This window comes from Myotis yumanensis, unplaced genomic scaffold, assembly GCF_028538775.1.
Source record: "Myotis yumanensis isolate MYYU_CA2020_CCGP unplaced genomic scaffold, mMyoYum1.0.hap1 SCAF_11, whole genome shotgun sequence".
In the NCBI taxonomy this organism is placed as follows: domain Eukaryota; kingdom Metazoa; phylum Chordata; class Mammalia; order Chiroptera; family Vespertilionidae; genus Myotis; species Myotis yumanensis.
Genome location: NW_027223762.1, coordinates 41,622,853 through 41,646,603, shown reverse-complemented (window position 1 = coordinate 41,646,603; position 23,751 = coordinate 41,622,853). Strand labels below are relative to the sequence as shown.

Sequence of the window (23,751 nt, the reverse complement as noted above, 5' to 3'; positions counted from 1 at the left end):
CCAGGAGTCCATGGAGCCCTGGTCTCCTGCTCCGTCTGATGGGGAAGAGAGATTTTAGTAAACACTGCGTGGGAAGAGGAATGAAATGGGCAGAGAATGAGGTTAAGGAATGGGTGTGTGAACCACCAGGTTGAGGGAGGCCAGGGTGCCTGGGAGCAGCATTCCAACACCCACGTCTCTAACAGCTGGTGGGAGAAGGCGCTCACCTGCAGGGGAGGCAGGCTGTGCAGGGCACCAGGACACATGTGCCCGCGAGGGTGACAGGGCCCTGGCCACTCAGGCATAGCTCTAGGTGCATGGCCCGTCAGAGCCTCACTCTGGGCCTGGGTGTGGAAAGATCATCTTGCTCCCCACGCCCTCTCAGCTCCTGGAAAGGTCTGATTCAAGGCCAAGACCCCTGAGTTAATTTACCTGGGTTCTCTGACCATCTTTGGAGCAAGGAAATCTTGGGATTGGGCCGCACGTTCTGCACTAGGCTCTCTGTGTGCAGAGGGGGTGGATTCTATAGAACTGCCACTCAAGACAGAGCTAAAAGAAACATACATAAAAACTGACTCAAACTCTGTTGTCCTACATCGTTGCTCTCTAGTCAGGAGTCTACCATGGTTCCTGCTCTCCAGTCGAATCACATCTAATCTGCCTTCTCCCACCTCCACCCCCTGTACCTTTACACATACGTTCCACATTAGGGGCACTGATTTTACATATTTGCTGTGCTTTTAAACATCCCATGTTTAAGCTCGCCTTCTCCAACAAGTGTTCTCAGATGAAACCAGCCACATTTCAACAATCACTCCTTTATTCTGTACTCCTTCAGCATCTAAGCATACCAGTAATAATAGACGTTACATGTGGATCTCTATGTGATCCCATCCTCCTCTAAGGGCTCTCCCATCCACCATCTCACTTTTGATAGAATGAAAATTTTAATAGGAAAGGAACCTTGGCTGTATAGGGGGAACCCATTTTATAGAGGAGCAAACTGAGACGTGGCCAGAGGCATCAGAGTGGATGTCCCAGCCACTGCTAGGGCCCAGGCTGCCAAGTCGGAGTGTCTTGTGTTGCCATCCTTCCTGCCCTGGCACACCCGTGCAGCCTCCAGCGCATGCTGATGCAGCAGGCCAGTGTGGCTAGAGGCCTTTGCAGATCCAATCAGGGATGGTTAACACTAAGCCGAGGGCATTACAAGAAACAGTAAGTCCAGCAATTGTGTGCACAGGAGTTCCATGGAACTTGACTGCACGATGCACAAAGGAGATTTGGATCAATGGGAAAGCACAGCATGTTTGTGACTAGGGAAACTTTATGTGCAAATGGGCCAGTTACCTGTAGGCTAATTTATAATGTCACACTCTTCAAAAGATTTGGATATGGGGAGAGAACTTATAAATGATTCTCAAGCTCATCTGGAAAAAATAAACAGATGAGAGCATTCTGTTTTTTAAAAACAAAGGGTAGGGCAAGGGTGAATGACAAATTTGTGCAACCAGACATTAAGTCAAATGACAAGGTTACAATAAATAAAATGGTTTTGTGCTGATATAGTAATAGAAAGAATCTAATGGAACTAAACAGAAAGACCACAAATTAAGTACTTAGTGTATGACAGAGATATCATTATTTCAAATAAATAGGGACATGATGAACTATTCAATAAATGATATTGGGATCATTGGTTGTCTGTTTAGAAAATAATAAAGTAAAATATACACTAAATTTTAGTATATACACTATACACTAAAATAAATTATAGATGGCTTAGGATTAAATGTAAACAACAAAGCAGTAGAAGGGAACCTAGGTAAATATTTATATAATCTTAAGGAAGGGAAGGCCTCTAACCATAACGCTGAGGTGTGACTTCTGCATAAACAAAATGAAGACATAAACCACAGATTGTTTTATATATATAGTTATTATTTGTTATTATTTAGCTCTTATTGTTTTAAATATCTCTTACAAACAAACAAGAAAGAACATATCAATAGAAAAATGGGCAAAAGATATAAGCAGCTAATTAACCAAAGCTGCAATACCAGTGCTAATAATCAGGAGAAAACAGTTGGCATCATAAGCATTCAAGAAAATACAAATTAATATACCTCCATGAGATTGGTAAAGAGGGAAAGGAAAGATAATATCCAGTGTTGGGAAGGATATGAAGACACGTTCATCTCCTCCTCACGGGAGTATAAATTGTTACGAATGTCCCAGCATGCATTATGTCTCAGAAGTCTTAGCATGAGCATTCCTTTGTCACACTAATTCTGCTCCCAGAAAAATAATCATAAGTGTGCATGAACAGAGATCTATGTAGAAAGATATTCCGTTCTGTATCATTTACAAAAGTGAGATGTTGGGAAGCTATCACAATGTCCAACCAGAGAAAACTGGACAAAGAAAATGTCTCAATAGCAACACAGCCAGTGAAGATGACCTTGTCCTATAACACTTCCTGAGTTGGGGACGGGCTCATGGTAGTGTCATTTATTCCTGTTGGGGACGGAACGGGGGCACAGCATAAAGGCTATATGCCAAAGTGCTAACAGTAGTTGTCAGTGAGTGGTGGACTTACAGGCAACTTAGAATTTTTTCTTTTTTTGTGCTTTTCTCTTCTCTCAAGTTTTCTGCCTTGAACATATGCTGCTTTTGCAATTTCAAAAATTATTAAAGTGAAAAAAAGAAAGGTGTGGGGTGCAGTTGTAAGAATCTGGGTGGGATTTACTCGGGTGATTTTGAGAAACCTCTTAGGCACTTCCAATTGGGGTCTGGTGCCACTAGGAGAGGGGCATCCTAGAGGTGCCCAAACAATGATCAAAGGAGATAAAGTGTCCTGCCCTTACTCCTGAGCCCTCCTTCCTATAAGGGCTTCAGTGGAATAGATCTGAATGTTATTGTTTCACCATGTATTCTAGGTCTACAGAGGGCATTATTTTTGCTATGTTGTCTGAGGGCAAAATATAGACCTTCTCCATTTGCAGGAAATATCTCAAAGATGGGTACACACAAAAAAGATCTACTTCAGGGGGCAGTAAAAAGCAACGCCTTCCTGACTTTGCAGGCTAAGAAATATAGGCTCAGGACATATTAATTGGGAGACTTTGCTATGTGAGCTTTTGCCTTTCAGATACTATCTCCTTGACACCTGGGAGAGTAGATGATCAATTCCAGGAGGAGGCAGTGTGGTTGTGAATTGTGACTTCTTGTTGAAGGGTACGGTGTTGACCATCTTTCTGAGACATGATGGAGAATGGCCATGGCAGCCACCCAAATTGGGTTGTTGCCTATGTAAACATTATATACAGAAAACTATGATCATGGCCTATAAAGATTCCAGCAAGAGACAGCCTATAGCATGTAAAGACAGGGAAGTAAGTACATGTTTGGCAAGAGAGCCACCCAGCTGATCAGTTGTCCTTAAACAGAAATGTGCTGGAGAGAAAGAGAAAGACAAAAAGTTGTAAAGCCAGATGCTATGGAGAGAGTGGCCAGTGCAGTTTGAAAACTAAGCAGCATTCAGCCCTTTTGGATTGATTCTCAATTGTTACAATCCTGAATTTATTTTTAAATGTCACAAACCATTAAAGAAGGCCATGGAGTTATGTTTATGAACTTAGGAAAGGAGAGCTTGGATTAAGAAAAAACAGTAATAATATAAAACAGCATTACTATAAATAATTCTTAAGACCCTGGATAACTATAGATTTTGAGTTCACATTGGGGGCAGTGAGTAGATTAAACTTGAAATTTTTAATCCAGTGTATGCCTTGTGGACTTGCTAAGGAAATGTTTTTGAAAAACTGAAATACATGGGTGAGTCCAGTGAGCTGAATGGCCAATTCCAAGACTCTGTGGGCACTGGAGACTTGGTGGGAAGGAACATCATTGGGATAAGTCCCTGGAGAACATGCCTTGTTCTGGAGTACATTGATTTGTAGCTGGCTTACTTACATAAAAGCAACCTTGTTGGAAGCCCACAAAATCAGCAAGAAAGCTGGAGAATGGAACTTGGAAATAAACAGTAACCAAGGTGGCTCCAGGGAGCGAGGAAATGGGAATTAGAGAACCCACTTCAGAACAGGAACTGTGCTCAACATGCCACAGTGGTCATGCATGAACTCCACCCGCATCATCTCTTTGTCTTCTCAAGATTCAAATTTTAGGGAGAGAGGAGGTAAGGGAGGGTGGGGCATCTTATTGTGGCTGTAAACCCATGGTGGAAAGGTAATTTTTTTTTAAATCTGGGAGCTCTTAGGAGAGGGGAAATGTTTGCCAGGCAGCCCTAAATTGTTGAGCACAAGCTAAACAGGGATGCAGATGTTTGGTTCAAGAGGAAAAATAGGAACTATCAAAAGTAATATTATCCTGGATCCATTCTGTGGATAGATGGCTTATCCAAGTAATTAATACTGTCGGGATCCTGATTGCAAAGTAGTCATAAGGATAGAATGTGGTTTGACAGCAAATGTCAGATTGGTACCTTTTCTGGAAACCTTAGCATGCCACAAATTGAGCACCTAAAAAATTCCTTACATACCTGTTGGCTGAGGTAGAGAGGGCAACAGGGACACCTGCTTTTTTGAATGTAGCCTTGCTAATACGGTGATATCTGTATGTATCACTTTAAAGTTTGTAACAGCAAAACAAAGAAATACTAGGCATAGTTCAACTTCAGAAAAGCACTGTCTACAAAAATTCAGAGGGATAAAAACAGATGTGATCCCATGAGTAGGATTCTAAAAAGGAATATGGCTTGGGGAGGTCGGAAGGATATGAGTTTGGTTCCCTATTGGTAGTCAGAGGGTGCATGAGAAAGACAAAGAATAAACATTTAAAGAGACTCAATTACATCTGTAGAGGGAGTTCTCTGGTGTACCATTTAAGGAGTAATGCAGAGAAGATCAGAAGAAAGACATGTCCCAAGAGGTAGAACAGCCCTACTGAATAGCACTTTGTTGAGTGAACAAGCAGGTTGGTGCCTCCCTGGGAGCAGGTGTTGCTCTGCAGGCTGGCAGATGTTTAGAGAATGTCAGGAAAACCGAAGGACGGAAGAAACTGAGGGTTGCCCACATGACTATTGACCACACACATACACACACACACACACGCAAGCTTTTTAAAGCTATATTTGGGAACAAACATGTAAAAAAGGAAGGAATAAGTTCATTCCTTGGAACAGATGGAACAATGTTAGTGCAGAACCAGGAAAAGATTAGGACTATGATTTTGTTTTTATATTTTCTGTCAAGAAGGAGCTTCAAACAAGAGGAAATAAAACATAGTAAATAAGAAATAGAAGGTCTTCTAGTAAAAGACCACCTAATGCCATAAATTAATTTATTTTCAAGGGTACAGATGAATTATAACTCAGTATTCTAAGGAAGCTTGTAGCAACAAAAAAAAAATCTTTCTATCCTTGCTGGTAATTCTTTTTTTCTTTCTTTCTTTCTTTTTTTTCACTTTTCTTTTTTCTATTCTTTATTGTTTAAAGTATTACATATAGTATTGCTGGTAATTCTTAAGAAATAATAACAAATATAAAAAATGCTCAGAGAGTGGAAAAAGACAAATATGTTTCTGACTTTAAATAAGAAAAAAAAACCCTGAAGATTCTTTAGAATATAGATAAAACTTAATGACACTCCCAGGAAAACTCTAGACCAAATTATTACAGCACATAGAGAATGAATACTTGGGCCCCTGAGTGAATTCACCAGAAAGAGTCATAACTTTATTTCTTTTTAAGTGTCACAGGACTGGTGAGGGAAATGCTGCCAGGGTAATGCTATCACGACAAGACAATAAGATTTCAGGAAGGAACATGACAAAAATCAAAATAGTCAGTAAAACAAAATGGAGAAATAGGAGTTAAAAAGGGTGACTGGTTAGTGAGATGGAACAACAGTGACCTTGAATGAACGACCCCCAGGTATACCCTATACAGGTTCACCTGTAAGCTCTGGGTAAGGGCAGGAAGTTTTTAACCAGGGCATCCTCAGAAAATGTGCACCGATGTATCCATTGTATTCATGTTGACCTGGGAGGGGGGCTGTTGGGTGTATCAGTGGGATTGTTCTCCTTTCCTCTGAGAATTTTATGAGCAAATTGAAGAAAGATATAGAAGACAGATTTATGAAATGGAGAGGTGACAAAGCCCAGAATGATAGCTGAAGTGTTGTTGAATGGTAGAATATGCAAAAGTATTGAGCTAGAGTGATAGATTGAAGCCAACCAACCAGATTAAATTGAACAATGACACATTTAACAGTATTTAGGTTAAGAATAATGATTTCATTAGGAAGGATATGAGGCCAAGTTTGACAGTAGTTTATGTGAAGAAAAGTTAGAGGCTGCAGTTGACCACAAGCTTACATAATCCAACCGCATTCCAGAACTGCTAGAAAAATTTATGGAGAATTAAGTTACAATAGTGTAGAAATCAACTCATAGGAGATGAGTTTTAGTGTGGGCTCAGAGGTCACACTGCCTGTTTTCAGATTTCCTCTCTGCCTCTTTCTAGTGCTGTGCCTTTGGGCAAGGCCCTAAACCTCTCTGAACCTGTACTTCTCATCTGTAAAATGGGTAGAATAATAGAATTATGTCATAGGGATTTTATAATTAGTTTTATAATTAACTTGATGGTCCAAATAAGTTTTAATAATAAATTTTATAATTAATTTGGATAGTTCGTGTAAAACTCTCAGCACAGAGGCCAACACCTAAAGCATTTGGTCAATGTTTTTATTACTGGCGTTGTCATTGTAACATTCTAGTTACTGTTTTAAGAAGGTCAGAATCTGCCTGGCTCAGTGGTTGAGTGTCAACCTATGAACCAGGAGATCATGGTCCGATTCCTGTTCAGGGTACATGCCCAGGTTGTGGGCTCGATCCCCAGTAGGGGGCGTGCAGGAGGCAGTTGATCAACAATTCTTATCATTGATGTTTCTATCTCTCTGTCCCTCTCCCTTCCTCTCTGAAACCAATAAAAATATATTTTTTTAAAAGTCAGATCCATCCTGAAGTGTAAAGTTTATAGACTCTCTTTCTTAAAGAGGTTGTATAGGAACTTGGAGCACATATTTGTTATGTATTGCTGTATAACAAATTACTCCGAAATTTAGCAGCTTAAATTAATAAGCATTTATCTCATATATTCTGAGAGTCAGGAATTCAGAAGCAGCTTATCTGGGAGGTCTGGTCCAGGATCTCTCATAGCGGCTGCTGTCAATATGTCAACTGGGGCTGCAGTGTCACCTCAAGCCTTTACTGGGGGCCAGATAATGGCTCACTCACACAACTTTTGGCTGAAGGCCTATGTTTTGCCACATGGACCTCTCCACTGAGTATCTTCATGACCTGGCAACTAGCTTCCCCCAGCGTGAGTGATCCAAGAGAGAGAGCAAGTAAGGCAGAGGTGCAGTGCCTTTTGCGACCTAGCCGGAGTCACATACCATCCATATTCTATCCGTCACAGAGACCAACCCTGAGACAGTGTGGGAAGGGTCTTCACAAGGCCATGGATACCTGGAAGCAGGGATCACTGGGAGCCATCGTGGAGGCTGGCTCTTACAGGGAGGATATCACCACAGAGACTCAGATTTGGTGGCTGACGGCAGATACATGAAAGGACCATTGTACAGACGAGGAAGACTTACTCTGTGTGGCTTCCAAAAACAGAATTCAAGCCAATTGCCAGAGATTTCTTTAGAGCTTCATTTATATTATTTTACTTTTGATGGAAAAGAAATGTTTCAGCAAAATATAAGGTCTCTGTTCCTGAACCAGTATGGCTTAGAGAAACTATTGACTTGATTTTTTGGGGGGGGGGGGGGGGGGGGGCCTGTAATATTTCTCCTTTTAAGAAAAAAGTTCCGATGTGGTGGGTTTACACTTAGGCCATGGGGTTTAAACCAGGAATCACTAACTTTTCATGAGGCAAAGCCTTCAGATCATGGAAGGAGCAGGAACGTGGGCACTGAGTTTTCTCTTTGGGAACCCCAGCAGACCTTGAAGAGAGGGATGAGGATGCAGCTCTGGGGGATGTTGGCCAGGTCGGGCTCACATCCACCAGGGGAAACCAGTCTACAATGTGAACATGTGCAAAGGTCTGCTGACACTGGGCTGGGGGTTCCCATTAGAGAACTGAAGATGCACTCATGTTTAAAACAGCCAAGGAGAAAGTTTTTAAATGGTTGGTGGATGTGTTGAGGTGCTGTTATATTGGTCACCCTGTATACATATAATGTAGGAAATGCCTAGAAGAGAATGAAGTTCTTCCGGGAACATGAAGGGAGACCATAGCATACCACTTTTACTCCTCCTTTCTCCCATCTGCCCTTGGATGCCCATTGATATGAGTGACCACTGCAATATGAAACTTTTTCTAATCTTATATCAGTACTCAAAGCTCTGAGGAATTTCTGCCACTGGATGTACAGATGCAATTCCTCCTGCCCCAATGCAGTGACCACTCCTCTAGGAGGTGAAGGGATTGTCAAGAGCCCAACCTTGGAAGGCCAGGGTATGGGAGTGAGGGCAGGCCATGTGGCAGTGGAACTGGGGGAGGTATATCTGGAGCCTATTAGTGCCCCAGGAAAAGACACCAGTCAGGGCTACACTGAGTAATAAACTCAGCTCTTACTCCTGACATGGCATGGGTGCCGGGCAAACAAAGGAAGGAAAGAAAAAAAACAAAACACCTTCTGACCCAAAGATACAACCCTCTGTGTATTTGCTTAGTCTCCTGCTTCTACCAAACAGATTCTTTACCTACTGAAAGTCAGTATATTTAAACTTTCTTTTCTATCTCTATTTGGGCCCAAAATATTGAACAGGATCCCACAGTCTCTGATGGAACCTCCCTAACTCCCAATCATACTTGACCCAGTTGATTACCCTAGGACTCCCATCATGGACTTTCGCCTTGTGTTTAAAGAAAAACCTACAGCTAGTTTTATTATACTCCTTTGTAAATAATCTGTTTTTATTTTCACCTCGATGCTTATGAGACTTTTTCTTTATAATGAAAACTTGTCTAGTTACATGGAAAGTTAATGTTTTCAGTCTTAAGGAAAGTATTTTTCAGCTTAAGAAAGTTCTTTTTAATTATTGCTTTGATAACGATGTGAACCTTAGTTTGCTTTCTTTTCTTCTTTTGGCATTATTATCTGTATATTGGATCATTTTGTTCTCTTTTTCAGATTTCTTTATTCTCCTCATGATTTTTGTCTTTGTGTCCTTCTGCGTTTGGGGAGAAATTTCCCGTCATTTTTTTTTTCATTTCACTGATTTGATTTACTGTAATAACCAATCAATTGCTCATAGGTCCATTGTGAATTCAAAACTGGTTGCCATATTTTTTCATTTCCTTGCAGCTGCTTCTTACTTATAGCTCCATGCTATCATTTCATAGATGCAATGTCAACTTCTGTCTTGAAGAAGGGATTATCCAACATCTCCCATTTCTTAGGAGTAGAGAAAGTTATTGAAATGCCTCAAGAATGTTCTTATATAATGAATCTTTTCATGTGGTCAGTAACTTCTTGCATCATCATTACAAAGACAAAGCAGTAACATGATTTATCTTACGTAGATTTAAATCTAGATTCCTAAAAGACCACTCTTTTATAAAACTACAGATAGATCTATGAGTAAAACAATAAGAAGAAAAAGTAGTTTAAACAGTCAAGTTTATAATGTGAGGTTTTAATTTTAATGATGTTTATTTTCAAACTCTAAAATGTTCATTTTATAACGTTTGGAAAATTATAAAAGAAAAAATAATTGCCCATAATCCCACCACACTCTACATCTCCGTGTTTTGGAGATAATCTTAACTAAAGGGCTTTTACCTTAGGGCAGCCAAAAGTCATCAATATAAAACCCAAATGAAAAAGGAAGAGTCATAATTTTGTCATGGGACAAAGTCCCAGTCACAAACTCACAGCAAAGTTTTTAAGGGTACTGAGCTTTGCCAGAAATTTACTTCTGGATACCTCAGTTTCCTTGCTTCAAATGAAGAGTATCCTTCATCCATGCAGACTACAACCACAGACTATAAATGAAAAAGGCATCTGTCAAAAGTTCTGAGAGCATAGATTGTTCTAGAAAAACAATTGTCCCGGTAGTGCTTACATGTATTTAGTGTAGAGTGTTTGAAGGGATTATGGTTCAAAGACTCAACAAGAGGAAGTATTTTTTCCTAAGGGTAAATTAAGGGTTTCCTGCCAAAAACTTCACCTAACAATTTTTATATTAATAAAAAAGAAGAACAGAGACACTCAGATTCTGCAAAGCCAGGTAGCCCTGGGCTCCAACGGGGTTCTTCCTCTAACAAAGCCAAACCAGAATTCCCCGTCCAGCAGGACTTGGCTCCAGTTCCCAGAGCCGTTCACGTTGTGGTTCAACACTGGCTGATGAGAGCCAAACATAGATATCCTTGTTTACTTTGTAAATGGAAATTTGAAGTGAATTATTTTCAAAATGCCGGTTGACACCCAAGAGGATGTAATTAGAATAAGGGACTTTCTGGTTTGAAGATACAAAAGAAAGAAATGATCTGTCTCTTTGAAATGAAATTATTAAATAGTAAAAGAGAGAGAGGAGGTTTGGTTTTCAGTCTTCAAAGCAAAATCATGACCTGCAATTTTCTTAATTGTTTTTGGGGGGTTGGGGGAGTCTTAAAATTACTAAAGCCAAGGCAGGGATAGAAGGAGCAACCTGGGAACTAGAGAGTGGGTTCATGAGGAGGAAGAGGAGCTCAGTAGGGAGGAAGCAGTCATCTGTGTCTGGTTCATTTCCCTTCTATTTCCATCCCATTTTAACCTATGATGGATCTAGAATGCAGTTTGGGGGTTACCTGGGGTATTTCACATGTGCCTCTCCCTTCCTCATGCCCCTTGAGGGAGGAAGTAGTGTTATTGGTTGAGAGCTGGGTGCAGGTAAGAAGCCAAGTTGAAAACCATGTATGCTTTGCATCTTTAGATGAATTATGCCCGGATTCTGGTTTTATCCCATACAGCACATGATTTCACTGAGATTTTAGATTCCTAAAGTCTCTACTAATTAAAGCCATTTTGCCTTGGGACTTTTAGCTCTTAATTCTAAAATAGCCCTGAGAATTTCCTGGTAATTTCTAATTTTTTTATGGTGCCCATAAGGATTTCTTAACCCTCAACTCATTCATTCATATTCTCCCTCTCTCTCTCTCTCTCTCTCTCTCTCACACACACACACACACACACACACACACACCCTCTGAGGTGACAAGGTGATATATTAGAAAGAGCAAGATCTTTAGAGACAGGCAACCATGAGTTCTGGTTTCGGTTCTGCCATTTACTAACTTAGCAGCACTGACAGCCTCAACTCCCTGGGCTTCACTTCCATCTGTAAGACAGGGATAGCAATGGCTACCTCACAGGATTTTTGTGAGGATTAAGTGGAATTCTCTATATACCAGTCAAATGCTAGGCATAGTGCTTGCAGTTAGTAGACAATTAATAGTAACTATTATTCATAATAATAATAATCAGCAGCAACAGCGTCCAGAAACTCAGAAAATCCACACTGGGTTAAAAGCTCTTAAGTTCTTTAGATAGAATATGAACCTAGCCAAGTATATCTATGTTCATGTTACCTGATTATCTCCTCCCTGTAGGACTAGTAAAAGGTACCAAAGGTGATGCAAATGCTGCCTTTGCCTTCAAACTAAGCACATGCAGGATGAACCCCGTTGCGGTCAATACCACTAGTGACTGACTTTCTCTCTAAATGTGTATCTATTTCCCCATCACACACACATGCTGTGTCACTAATAACCATACCTTTGTAGGAGAGGAGAAAATATGTTGTCTGCTTCAACATATTTTCTTTCAATATGGTTCCCTACCATCCTATACCCCTTGGGTTTTATCCAAGGAGAAATGACCAGAGGGAATTAAATTAACTCAGATGTGGCTTTTTGTTTAATGCTGCAAAAGCAATTCAAGAGTCTGTTTGAGCACTGCTGTGAGCCAGAAGCCCCCAGTCTCTTGAGCATGAGTACCATGTGGCCCAGAGGTTGGGGGCTCTCCAGGCCAGACTTTGTGGGAACCACCCTACTTGCAGCTACTCCTCAATTAACCATCATCCATAGACGTATAGAAATCTCTTTGTCATCTGTTTATGTTTTGCAGCCGCTGCTCCCTTGTGGGAATGATAAGTTCCATATGTACAGTTCCCCACTCCTCCCCCAGATAAAGCAATACTTCCTGTTTCTCCTAAAAGTGCCCCTTTCTGATGACCAGAAGCTGCCTAACAAGTGTTCCCCTTCCTCTGCCACATAATTTGTAGATTTTGATTACATGCCTTCCCATCATTTGTCTTCCTAGACTTGAATAGCATCCTGATTTTCTACAGCTCTTTATTCTCTTAAAATCAGAGAGAACTGAGATAAGATTCCAATTCTAGTACTTTCTAGCTATGTGTCTGTTGGCAAGGTTGTCCAAGCTGTAGTTTTGTTTTCTCATCTGAAAAACAGAGACTGGTAATGCTTGCCCCATAGGTTGGTCAGAGGTTTAATGTATTAGTACAGTATCCAGGCCTGTAAGTGGAGGTAGAGGGGCCTAACGCCAGTTTAAGATCAGGGTAAGGTTAAGGTCAAATAGGATCAGAATTAGCCAGTGTTTGAAAAGATTGCTGAAGAAATGAGTTACTCTGTGTTCAGGGATCAGGTTATAGAAAAAAATATGTATTTTATAAGTATAGGAGTTACTCTCAGGAAATTGAGAATCTTGGGGTGAAGCATGGTAGTAACAAAAATGGCACTACCCTTCCCACCCTCATCAGGTGGGCAGCAAGAGGAATTGCAGCACTACGAGTTACTTTTCTCTTTCATTGCTTAACTAAAATGAATGTCCTTTCTCTCTTAAATGTTGGTACTGTGAAGCCAAACTGTTGTCAAATTGCTTTATATCTATTCTTTTTTAAGTACTCACTGTTCTTGATTTTAAGAGGGTATGAGTTGAGTGATTATATTTATCTCATTCTACCACTGTGCACATCCCCAAAACAGTGAAATCGAGTAGTCCTTAAGACTGAGACGAGTTTCCCACTCCTGCTATAAATGTAACTGGCATGACTTTTCTGCACTCTGCTGACTTCCACTGGTCACTTGAAAACTGCCCCCTTGCTCTCTGCCCTCTCACACAGCCTCAGGAAATGCCCTTATTGATTAGCTTTCTTGACAGGCATTCCCCTCTGTGCTAAAGGTCGGTATGTTGCCACACTTGGTACTGACAATGCTCTTCCTCTTTGGGATCATTTGTAAAACTTCTCAGAGTTCTTATTGACAACCCTCCTCCCCCAAATGCCCGGGGACCAGGGTGCCTGCTCACCAGTTGCTATCTGGAGAGGATCCTGTACCATTGGCTTAGCACTTCCACCACCCCGGGTGGTAGCCCCTCTGTACCAGCCTTTTCTTCACACGCTGGCCAGTTGTGAAGGTTTGTGCGTTGTCTCCTGTGAGTTTGGAGTTCCATCCCTGTAGAAAGGGCACTGGTGGCCTGAAGTGAGCCTTCCCCGTCCCAGAACTGACCTTAGAACTATGTGTGATTCTAGCCTGGCCCTGCGGTAGAATGGAGGCCTTGGTACCTGGGAGCTTCAAAGAGTAGATGTCAGCTGTGTACACTCCCCTACTGTCACCAGGGGCTGCTTGCTGACTCCCATCTTTGTTAAGTTAATCTACTGCCTTTTCTCCTAGGCATTCCAGAAACATCCATTGGCTTTGCCTTTGTAGTGTCTAAGAGAGAAATTATTTAGTCCAAGGTCAAAAACCTTGGCTGAGAGTTCCTACTACAAAGCCAGGCGTCGTTATTAAATTGTCAGAAAATTATGAGAAAGTTAGTCATGACATTTGAGGAAGTAATGAAATGGCTATAAATGATGTAAGCTTCCTAACGGACTAACATGTTTGCAACTTCTGACATCTAGAGAAGAGAGTGAGGAGCCACGGCCTCAGCTGGCCGCCATCCACCAGCCCAGCAGAAAGTCCAATTAGGGCTGCTTTGAAAAGGAGGTGACTGTACTTGGTGGTGTGGGTGCAGTTCCCTGGGGAGCAAGGCTATCGGAAGGAGCTGTCCAGATGGCTGCCTCCCCAGCCCTTCTGAACTGGAGAGACCCCTCCTATGAATTGATTCCATGGTTTCCCTGCCCCTTGATTGCTATTCCAGACCCTTTTTCCCATGAGTGAAGCTGGGCCCCAGCCCTATTAGTGGGTCTGTGGTCTCTGGCCATAGATTTTCACAGCTTCCCCAGGAAACAGTGGTGTCTACAAAACATGGGTTTGGTTAACATGTTCGAGGCCTCTTGTAAATTTCAAAACAACAGGAACTGAGCAGCTTTGAAAAACTCTCGCTGCCGATGGGCTCAGTATGAGGTCTTTTCTGAAAACCGGAACATTTGAGTTTCCAATACGCCCCGAGTGCTAATCAGACTTGGTGCCTGGAGCAGCCAAGTGCAGGGGCCAGAGCCCTGGGGAATGGGGCCAGCCCTTCCCTCTGTCTGGACTTCCTGGGGGCCTCCTTGGAGTTTCCCCATTGACTTTCACTGCCTTCCCTTTCTAAGTCAGGGTTTTTCCCCTTTGAGGTGTCTAGGCCTTTCCTTGCTTCACTTGATATTTCCTGGAGTTTTGAGAAAGAAAAATTAAGAAGGAGAGAGGAAAAGAGTGGAGGAAGGTAGAGAAAATATAGGGAGAGGGAGGTAAAAAGAGACAGAGAGGCTGAAAGAGTCATTCTCTGGGAAGATGCTGGGAATTTGGGGATTTCCTTGTAAAGGTCATTGTTACCTAAGTTACTGAGCAAATCCTCAGTGACCACCTACCCTCCCTGGATTCATGAGACACTGTAAGGACAGCACTCAAAGTGATAATTCCTCTCCTCCCCTCCTCAGCTTCCCCAGAGTCTCATTCCTCCTGGACTTCCTGAAGCTTCTGGGAACATCAGTAGGATGGTTTTGTCTGCCTGGCCTGACCATGCTGCGGTGTGCATTTCCTTTGCCTATTCTGGTGGTATCTGAGACAAACCCCTTTAAAAGGCCCAAAACAAGAACAGCCACTCCCCCCTCATTGTGACGTGGTCTGCACTTTGCACAGAGCTTTTAGGTGCATTAGTCCACGAGGCTATCCACGAGCGCTCCGATGCCACCCCTTGTCTCTCCCTGAGGCAGCAGTCGGAACAGAGGCCAGAATGTGGCTCACTCTTGGAACTGCTGTCGGTCCTCTCCTCCCTGTCCACATCCCCCAAAGCTGCAGAATGTGCTGTTGGAAACAGGACCCGCCCTTCACATCACACACATTAAACTTCTCCGGGTTAGAGGCCAGGACCGCACCCTTTGCGGAGTCTTGAACTAAACGCTCACTTTTAAGATGTTTGTGGTTATAGCAGGGGAGAGAAAGACATGTAGCAGAATAGGAACAGTTAAGTTGCCATGAGTGTGTGCATTGTGTACTTACACATTTCTAGGTGGTAGATTAGAGATGAAATGTATCCTCTAAGATGTTGGGTGTTTTTGTTTTTTTATTCCACATTGCCATTTACAAAAGGTTTTCTACAGCGATTCCTTTGTAATCAGGAAAAAGATTTTTAAAATCAAGTGAGCATGCTCATCGGCTAGCATCGGGCTCCCTTGGTCCCTCAGCACCTTTGGTTGCGTCAGACAGATGAGATTGTAGAGGACTAGGAGCCCCCGTCCTCGCCTGGTCTGTGACTGCAGAAAGCAAAATCAGCACATTAGCTGCTGTTGCTGTGATGGTGGCGTGGAGTGTCCTCGTCCGCTGGCCTCTTTGGCTTCTTAGTGAGCTGTGTGAAGGACGGAGATGGCTTCCATTGGCGGATGCCTCTGCATTGTCTTTGGGAGATGGTGAAGGATATCATTCACCACAGCACATGAAGTCCCCTTCCGAAGCAGCCACAGAAGAGATAGTTGCTCTCTGACCATAGACTTGGGCAAAGCTGAGCCCGTCCTGCCCATGCAATATGGATACATTTCTATCTAATGCGCTGTATGCATCCTTGCTTAGACTGCGAGGGGCCACAGAGCTGGATCCACCACTCAGCTTCGGCACACACATGTGATTTTCTGATGCTTGTCTTTGTGCATGGCCTGATACCTACCTTTATTTTCCTTTGCCCATTTATCTTCATTCCTTTCTCACTACCTGTGTCTGTCTCTGTTTCTTCCTCTCTTCCCCCTCCCTCCCCTTCTCTGCCTCTTTCTCTGTCTCTCTCCCTCTGTTGTCTCTGTGTCTATCTCCCTCCTTCCCTCCTTCCTTCCTTTTTCCCTTCCTGTGTGTGTCTCTCCTCTCTGTCTTCCTCTCTCTCTCCCCCTCTCATACACACATGCATGCACACACACATGCACACACACATACACCTTTCCCAACTGCATCCTCTTTTTATGGTAGCATTTTTATAAAGCCTCCTCAAATCATTAATGAGAAGAGGCAAAATATCTATCTATATATATATATATATATATATATATATATATATATATATATATGAAGCTAATATGCAAAGTGTCCCCATGGGAGTTTGACCAGGAGACCAGGAGTTCTATAGCTTGCTATTACGTGTGCTGACCACCAGGGGACAGCGCGGAATGAAGAAAAGCGCCTGTTGGCAGCCAGAAGCCAGGGAAGGAAGGCCCCGGCCAGCAGCCAAAAGGCCCCAATTGGCCCTGATCGCCCAGGCCTAAGGACCCTACCTGTGCACGAATTACGTGCACCGGGCCTCTAGTAAATACATAAGACAATGACAGTGAGCCTACGCCTCACCAGTTTGGAGAGCAGTGCTCCCAAAAGATGGATCCAGAAGTTTTCTTTCAGTATATTCTATTGAGCTGACACTTGACCGCAAAAGAACTTGAGCAGGTTTAGGCTTTCGTGCTACAGGAGTTTGAATTGCTGGAAAATGATCAGTTCCTAAAAGGATGCCTTTAGGAACCCCTGTCATTTTTGTCTCTAAGAGGCCTTTGTCTCCACCTTTTTTTTTGTTGTTGTTTTTTGTTACTGTTGTTTCCTGTGTAATACAAGCCTGTGTCTCAAACAATAATGAATTTCCCGGAGGGCAAACGGTACTATATATGAAATCTATCTCAAACCTGACTTTTAAAAAAGCATCTGGAGAGCATGCCTCACAGATTCCTGGGCCCCGCCCGAAGATCCTAATTCAGTAGGTCTGGTGTGGGGCCCAGGAACTTGGCTTCCTAACAAGCTTCGGAAGGTGAAGCTGCTGGTCGACAGAGCACACTTTGAAGAGTCCAGCTCCAAGTCCTGGCAAGGGACTCCCTCCAGCCACACGGAGGTGGTTGTCTAAATGGCCTTTTGTAGAGCTTATCAAAAGCCTTTTTTAAGGTCTAAATCAAATCAGATTCGCTAGTCTCTAGCCCCTTCATCTTGCCACGTTCACTCCATGACAAGTTTAGTAAGCACAGAGGAGCCAGTTATGCGAATTACAGCAGACCTTTCCAGTGTCTACTGCCAGCGAGTGCCCAGCCTTTTATCAACTACCCAAGGCCGGGACTTGCAGGTAACTGATCGGCCAAGGCAGTTGGTCCTCAGATACTGCCTTGGCCTCGTGTCCTGCAGGCTGCTGCTGGACAGGGACATGCTGCTACCAGGAGGAGCAAGGCCAGACGGCAGCCCTGGGTGGACATCTCCACCTGGCTTTGGGCTTCCTGTTTTGTACTCACATGTGAAAGTAGCTATTCTTAAGGGCTAAAGGGGACATTTGGACTTTTAGTCACACTATACTGAATTTATGGAGGGAGAGGGAGATTATGTACTAGAGTTGGGGGGGGTGTCTTATCACATATAGGACTTCATTAGCATCTTGGGTTGTCAGTGATGGTAACAGCAACACTAACAGGTGAGTGATGTGTAACAGGCAGTTGAGTACAGTATGGATCAAGCTTTGTCTCATTCAGCCTCAGAGCCACCCGTAAGGCAGGTGGAGTCCCCATCTTGTAGAGTCCCAAGCAGGCTGGAAAAGATCAAGTACTTCCTCCAGGTCGCAAAGGCAGGATTCAAACCTGTGCCTCTCTTTCTCCAAAGCCCATGCTCATAACCACTAAATCTCTCTCACCTTCTGCATCAAGGATTCTGTTGTAGTTTGAGCCTCTGCTTTTTCCACTGGAATTATGAGATTTCCAAAATTGATACTTCTAGAAGCCATTCATGAATAGAAAGGCAGCAATGTGAGGTTAATACTCAGTGGTGGTCTAGAAACCCACGATATGAAATGATCTGCCTTTTCTCAAAGAGCAAGAGCTCCAAGAACATTTTTTCCAAAAAATGAGTGGGAAAGACCCATTCCCCAAGTACCCAGAACACAAGCATAAGAGAACCTTTATGAAAGAAGCAACAGAAACCATCTACCATGTCATCTTGAAATAGCTACCTATCTCACAGGTTATGTGGACAAAACGAGGCTATTGGAGTCTAATTCGATAAATCCAAAGTGATGCCCTTTGGGCTGGTCCATTGATATGTTCATGTGTTTTTCCTTACAGTGCCCCTGGCTGGCTATTTTTATTCCTTCCTGAAAGCCAAGGAAGGAAAACCCTGCAAGGTTTGGTAATGCCCCTGGCTCTTTTTTTTTTTAATTGATTTCAGAGAGGAAGGGAGAGGGATAGAGAGATAGAAACATCAATGAAAGAGAATCATTGATTGGCTGCCTCCCGCACGCCCCCCACTGAGGGGGATGGAGCTCGCAACCCAGGCATGTGCCCTTGGCCGGAATCAAACCTGGGACCCTTCAGTCTGCAGGCCAACACTCTATCCACTGAGCCAAACCAGCTAGGGCTGCCTCTGGCCCTTGAGAGTTATGGGTGTCAGGGCTGTGAGTAGGACCGGTCTTGCCCCTGACTCTGTTCTCTTTCCCTCCCTGCCCCCCCTCAAAGCTTTCCCATTACTGTCTGTGCTGCTCCCAGGTGGACTTCTGTGCCTAAGTCATCTTCATGGCATAATCACCCATGCCCACCACCCAAGAAGCCCTGCTACCATTTGCATGTATATCCTTTCTAGCCTTTATGTTTGTTTCAGCACAATCATACTATACAGACCATCTTGAAAATGCACCTAATTTCCAATAATGTATCATGAACATCTTTTTATATCAGTAATGCAAAAGCATCGGTTTAATGGTTATCTAGTACTCTTTTGTACCTCTCTTCTGGTTTCTTGTGTTTAAAACAAATTTTTATGAAGGCTATCTTTAAAATTTGGTCACTGTTTCCCGGCCAGTGTGACTCGGTAGTTGAGCATTGACCTATGAACCAGGAGGTCACGGTTGGATTCCTGGTCAGGGCACATGCCTGCGTTGCAGGCTTGATCCCTAGTAGGGGGGCGTGCAGGAGGCAGCCAATCAATGATTCTCTCTCAGCACTGATATTTCTATCTCTCTCTTCCTCTCTCTTCCTCCCTGAAATCAATATTTTTAATTGTAAAAATAAAATTAAAAATGGTCACTGTCACTTTGCAAAGCAAAATTAGGGTAGTAGGCTTTAAATAGTAAAATGGCTCTGGTGTCTCTGACTCACACAGAATCTGGTGGGGAGGTTGTTTTGTTTTCTACAAAGGTAAATAAATAAAGCCCTGCTGGCAGGCACACGATGTAGAAGGCACTAGCCCTGGACTGGCTGGGAGAGAAGTGAGAGCTGTGGAGGGGATGCCGGTACGGACCAGAAATCCCAGCCGGCCCCTCCTGACCAGTGGGACCAGCAGGTATGCCTTCCTGTACTGTGGATCTGAGCCAAATGTCTTTTCTCTCCCCAGCAAATCCACCCATGGCCGCAGCTGTCGTGTCCTACTTTAATGATTGCCCGGATTCCCACAGTCAGTTCTGCTTCCATGGAACCTGCAGGTTTTTGGTGCAGGAGGACAAGCCAGCATGTGTGTAAGTGTCCCCTGGTGTCCTGGGGTTCTGGGGCTGGGGGCAGCCCGGCAAACAATTCAAAGAACATTTCCCTCCACGAGACTCCTGGAGCCTGACATGTTGGAGGGTCAAAACCCAGCTGGTGTAAAAGCCCAGTCCAGAGTTACTGAGGCAGAACCTCCTGGGAGCCGGGAGCCTGGTAATTTGCATTTTAACAAGCATCTCAAATAACTGCTACTCAGTTCAGCAAAGTCTGAAAATTCCTGGGTTCAAGTTTAATTCACAACTTAGAAATGCTGGATGGCAAGGCACTGGGTTGGATCTTTAGAGTAGCCAGAGTCTCTAAGATGAGGTCTCTGCCCTGTAGCATCTTTACATGCAGCTAATAAAATAAGCAGAAGCACATGCAAAGGGTTAGTGCATATACGTGGCAACAGAACAAGGAAGAGCCTGGAAATAAAGACGCACGCCAGAGCACGGCGGTTTCCACACTAGGCTGAGCCCCCTGCAGCGGCTTCGTAAAGAATACCTGAGCCCCTCCCCAACCTCCTGAATCAGAATCTGTAGGAATGCGACCCGGGAGTCACATTAGTTAGGAGCCACCAGCCATGGTCAGCCGGACTGGGGAAGAAAGGCTCTGAGGAAAGCTTCTCAGAGCAGGTGTTGGGGCTGTGCTGGTGGGGACAACAGAGAGGTTACTCCAGGCTTGAGTGTCAGGGACCTGCTGTTACAGGTCAGAGCGGCTACAGCAGGGAGGAGATGAGGCTGAAGACGAAGGGGAGGCCAGGGCCTGTTGGAAATGAGCCTTTATTCTGTAAGCAGTGAGAGCCATCGGTTTTGGAAAGGGATATTTTAAGAAAATTGATCTGTCCATACTAGAAAACTGTTAGGTGGCCTTACGCCCAACATGGGCACTATTGATATTTGGGGCTGGATAATCCTTTGTTATAGGGGCTGATCTGAGCATTGAAGGATGTTAGCAACATCCCTGGCCTCTACCGACCAGATGCCAGCCAATAGCACCACCACTTCACAGTCATGACAATCAAAAATGTCTCCAGATATTGCCAAATGTCCCAATGCGGGCGGTAAAACCACCCTTTCCCCCCTTAAGAACCACCCATCTATATGAAGTTACCATTCTAAAGGTTGAAAGTCAGCAAATTCAACGTAATAGTTTCAATAAATAATACTAAATGTTAATAAAAGCTAGCATTTGTTGAGCTTTTGTTCATGCCAGTCACCATTCTAATCACAATCTATGTGTTAACTCATGCAATCCTCATAATGATCTCGTGACGTAAGCACAGACAGGCTGAGTCCATAACCATGATGCTTAAGGGTGTCAAATGTGCCCCAGACTCCTTCGCTCTCCTTAGGGAAGCCCCGCTCACCTTACTTGTCCCCCTGGAGTGAAGAGAGGCCTCAGTATTGAGTGTTGTGTGACAGTGACAGTGTTGTGTCGCTGTGGTCATGTTGATTAGTTGAAGAGAATAAAGGGAGTAAGATTTTTTTAAAAAGAAAAGAAATATCAAATGCATTAGCCAGGAGAGCTGTGGCAGTAAGTGATGGTTGGTAGGGCTTTCTGCTTCCTGAGGTGTGGCTGTGTGAGCTGAGCAGGCCCCTTGGGGTGCCTCCGAGCCTCACCTGGAGAGGCACACTGGCCACCTTCCTCCTGGAGGAAGGACTGTGTGAGGCTCCCAGGTCATGTCTACAGAGCTAGGAGCCCTTCCCACCCCATAAATACAAAGCACAATGATGATAATAGTCACAGTCATTATTCATTATTATCATTCTCATTAAGGTACACAGAGGGGCCCCTGGGGGACTGATGGGGTTGTTTTTGTTAGCAGCCTGGTCATTGTGGAAAAACACTGGCCCTGGAGGAAGTGTTGCCTCTTGGCCCAGATATCAGGAAAGCTCCCAGGACAGCAGGTAGAAGGCATTCTCCCCTCCAGGTACCCAGTGCAGGACCTCAGGAGGCTGCCCCTGGCTAGGCATTGAGAAGATCATCTTCAGAGCGAGGGCAAGTCTTCACCGACTTCTGATCAATTGTGTCCAAAGCTCAGTTTTTTCCTTCCCACTAGATAGGGGGCGGGGCCTGGTATAAACTTGCTGAGAGCTGGCAGGCTCCAGCCTGGATCAGCAGTTAAGCCAAAGCGATAACCTCATGTGTAGCTAAGACTCCTAGCGCTGGAGGAAGCCTTCTCTTGTTCTCCTCAGTCTGGATCCCAAGCCCTGCTCTTGGCCCAGGGAGATACTTGTCCCTCACATTTACACACCATTACATTGCTCTCTCTTCTCCATTCACATTATAAATATTACTATGTGGTAATCTCTCAATAAAGGGATTTTAAGCAACTTGCCCAGAGTCCCAGGGCTTATAAGTGGTAGAGCTGGGAACCAGGTGGTCAATTCCAACCCGAAACCCATGTTTTCAGCCACTGCCCCGGAGCGCAGGCTGCCTCAGCCTCACAAAGTTCACCTGAGATCACGAAGCTCTTTGGTTTCCAGGAAAGGTGTTGGCACCTTCTCCCTGCAGGTACACCTTCCTCCAGAGAAAGGCCGAAGTCACTTCCAAGCTGGTTGCCGTGATCACAGACTCCTAAGGAGTCCTTCCTGTGGGCCCAGTGTGGGGTCTATGGAAACAGCCAAGACAGTTTTGCAGTTTGGGAAAGCTGGCCTTCTGTGCGGAGGCACAGCCGTGCAAGCAATCACCAGTTTCCCCACTGGCTCTTGGTGGCACTCAGCCCACAGACATGGTTTATGTGGCAGTAAATGACAACCCACGTTGTTCTTTGGTGGTTTTACTTAGTTGTCAGCATTTGGGAAGTCAGGTTTTACATCTCCATGCACAGGCCCAGCTTCTCTAAGTAAACACAGGGCTTGCCCTCTCCATTTCTCCAGTCTCCACTTCTGTGCAACAGGAGCTTGTAAGCTCGGTGAGGACAGGACCACACCTTATACCTGTTGTATTTATAGTATCTAGAAGATGTTCTCATTAATCAATTCCCACTAGACCAGAATCTCAGCCCATACAGAGAAAGCAGAACATTCTGTCCCTGATCTTAAGACCTGCCCCAGCTTTGGGGCGCTGACAAACACATTCTGGTCAATAAAACTGACATACCTTGAAGTAAGGCCTCATCTTTCATGGCCTTATAAAGAAAACCCACGGCGACCCAAGATCATAGTCTCAAAAGAGGGAGTTCTTTCTATAGTACTGTCATCCTTAAGCTTTGTATTCCATAAGACCAATAAATAGTCTAGGTTTCCAGAGAATCTCAAATGACACCTCACACTAAACTATGAGGTCAAGCAAAGAAGTTCAAACAACTCGTCAGAGATAGCCAAAGGTAGTGAAAGCTGGCCTTAAACATTTATGCTTCAGATGAACCCTAAATTGTATTGTATGTCTCCCTTTAATAAAACTCTGCTGGTACCCAACCACATCAGGAAACAAGTGGGAAAAGAATTCCCAAGACAGTAAAGCCATAGAAATGCGAGCTCAGGACTCGCACATTATTTTCCCTGAGGCAGATTCCATACTGTTGGTCTGCTGCCTGCAGAAGCCTTCAAACAAAGGAAAACAGTTGAAGGAAGCCACCCAAGCGACAAGTTTTAAGGGTTCTCCTGTCAGCAGCCAGTGGCAACTAGTTTGAAGGTTAAAGTTTCTCACCTGTTCAAAACAGCTCCTCCTTCCTCCGTGACTGAATTCCCTGACAGCTTTCCCACAGCAAAGTGTGAAAACAAAGCCCTGTCCGCCAAGGAAAACATTCCATATGACCCGGCCACAGCACATTCCAGTGGGACCTGAACAGAGTCAAACACCAGAGAA

General features: G+C 43.9%; 1 protein-coding gene across 1 annotated transcript in view; it reads left to right on the top strand.

Moving 5' to 3' along the window:
- TGFA (transforming growth factor alpha) overlaps window positions 1-23,751 on the top strand; it is a 93,604-nt gene that overhangs the window by 54,841 nt on the left and 15,012 nt on the right. Inside the window, exon 3 of the mRNA XM_070428459.1 lies at window positions 19,814-19,934. Within this exon, the coding sequence (XP_070284560.1) occupies window positions 19,814-19,934 (121 nt within the window). The remainder of the gene's footprint in view (window positions 1-19,813; window positions 19,935-23,751) is intronic.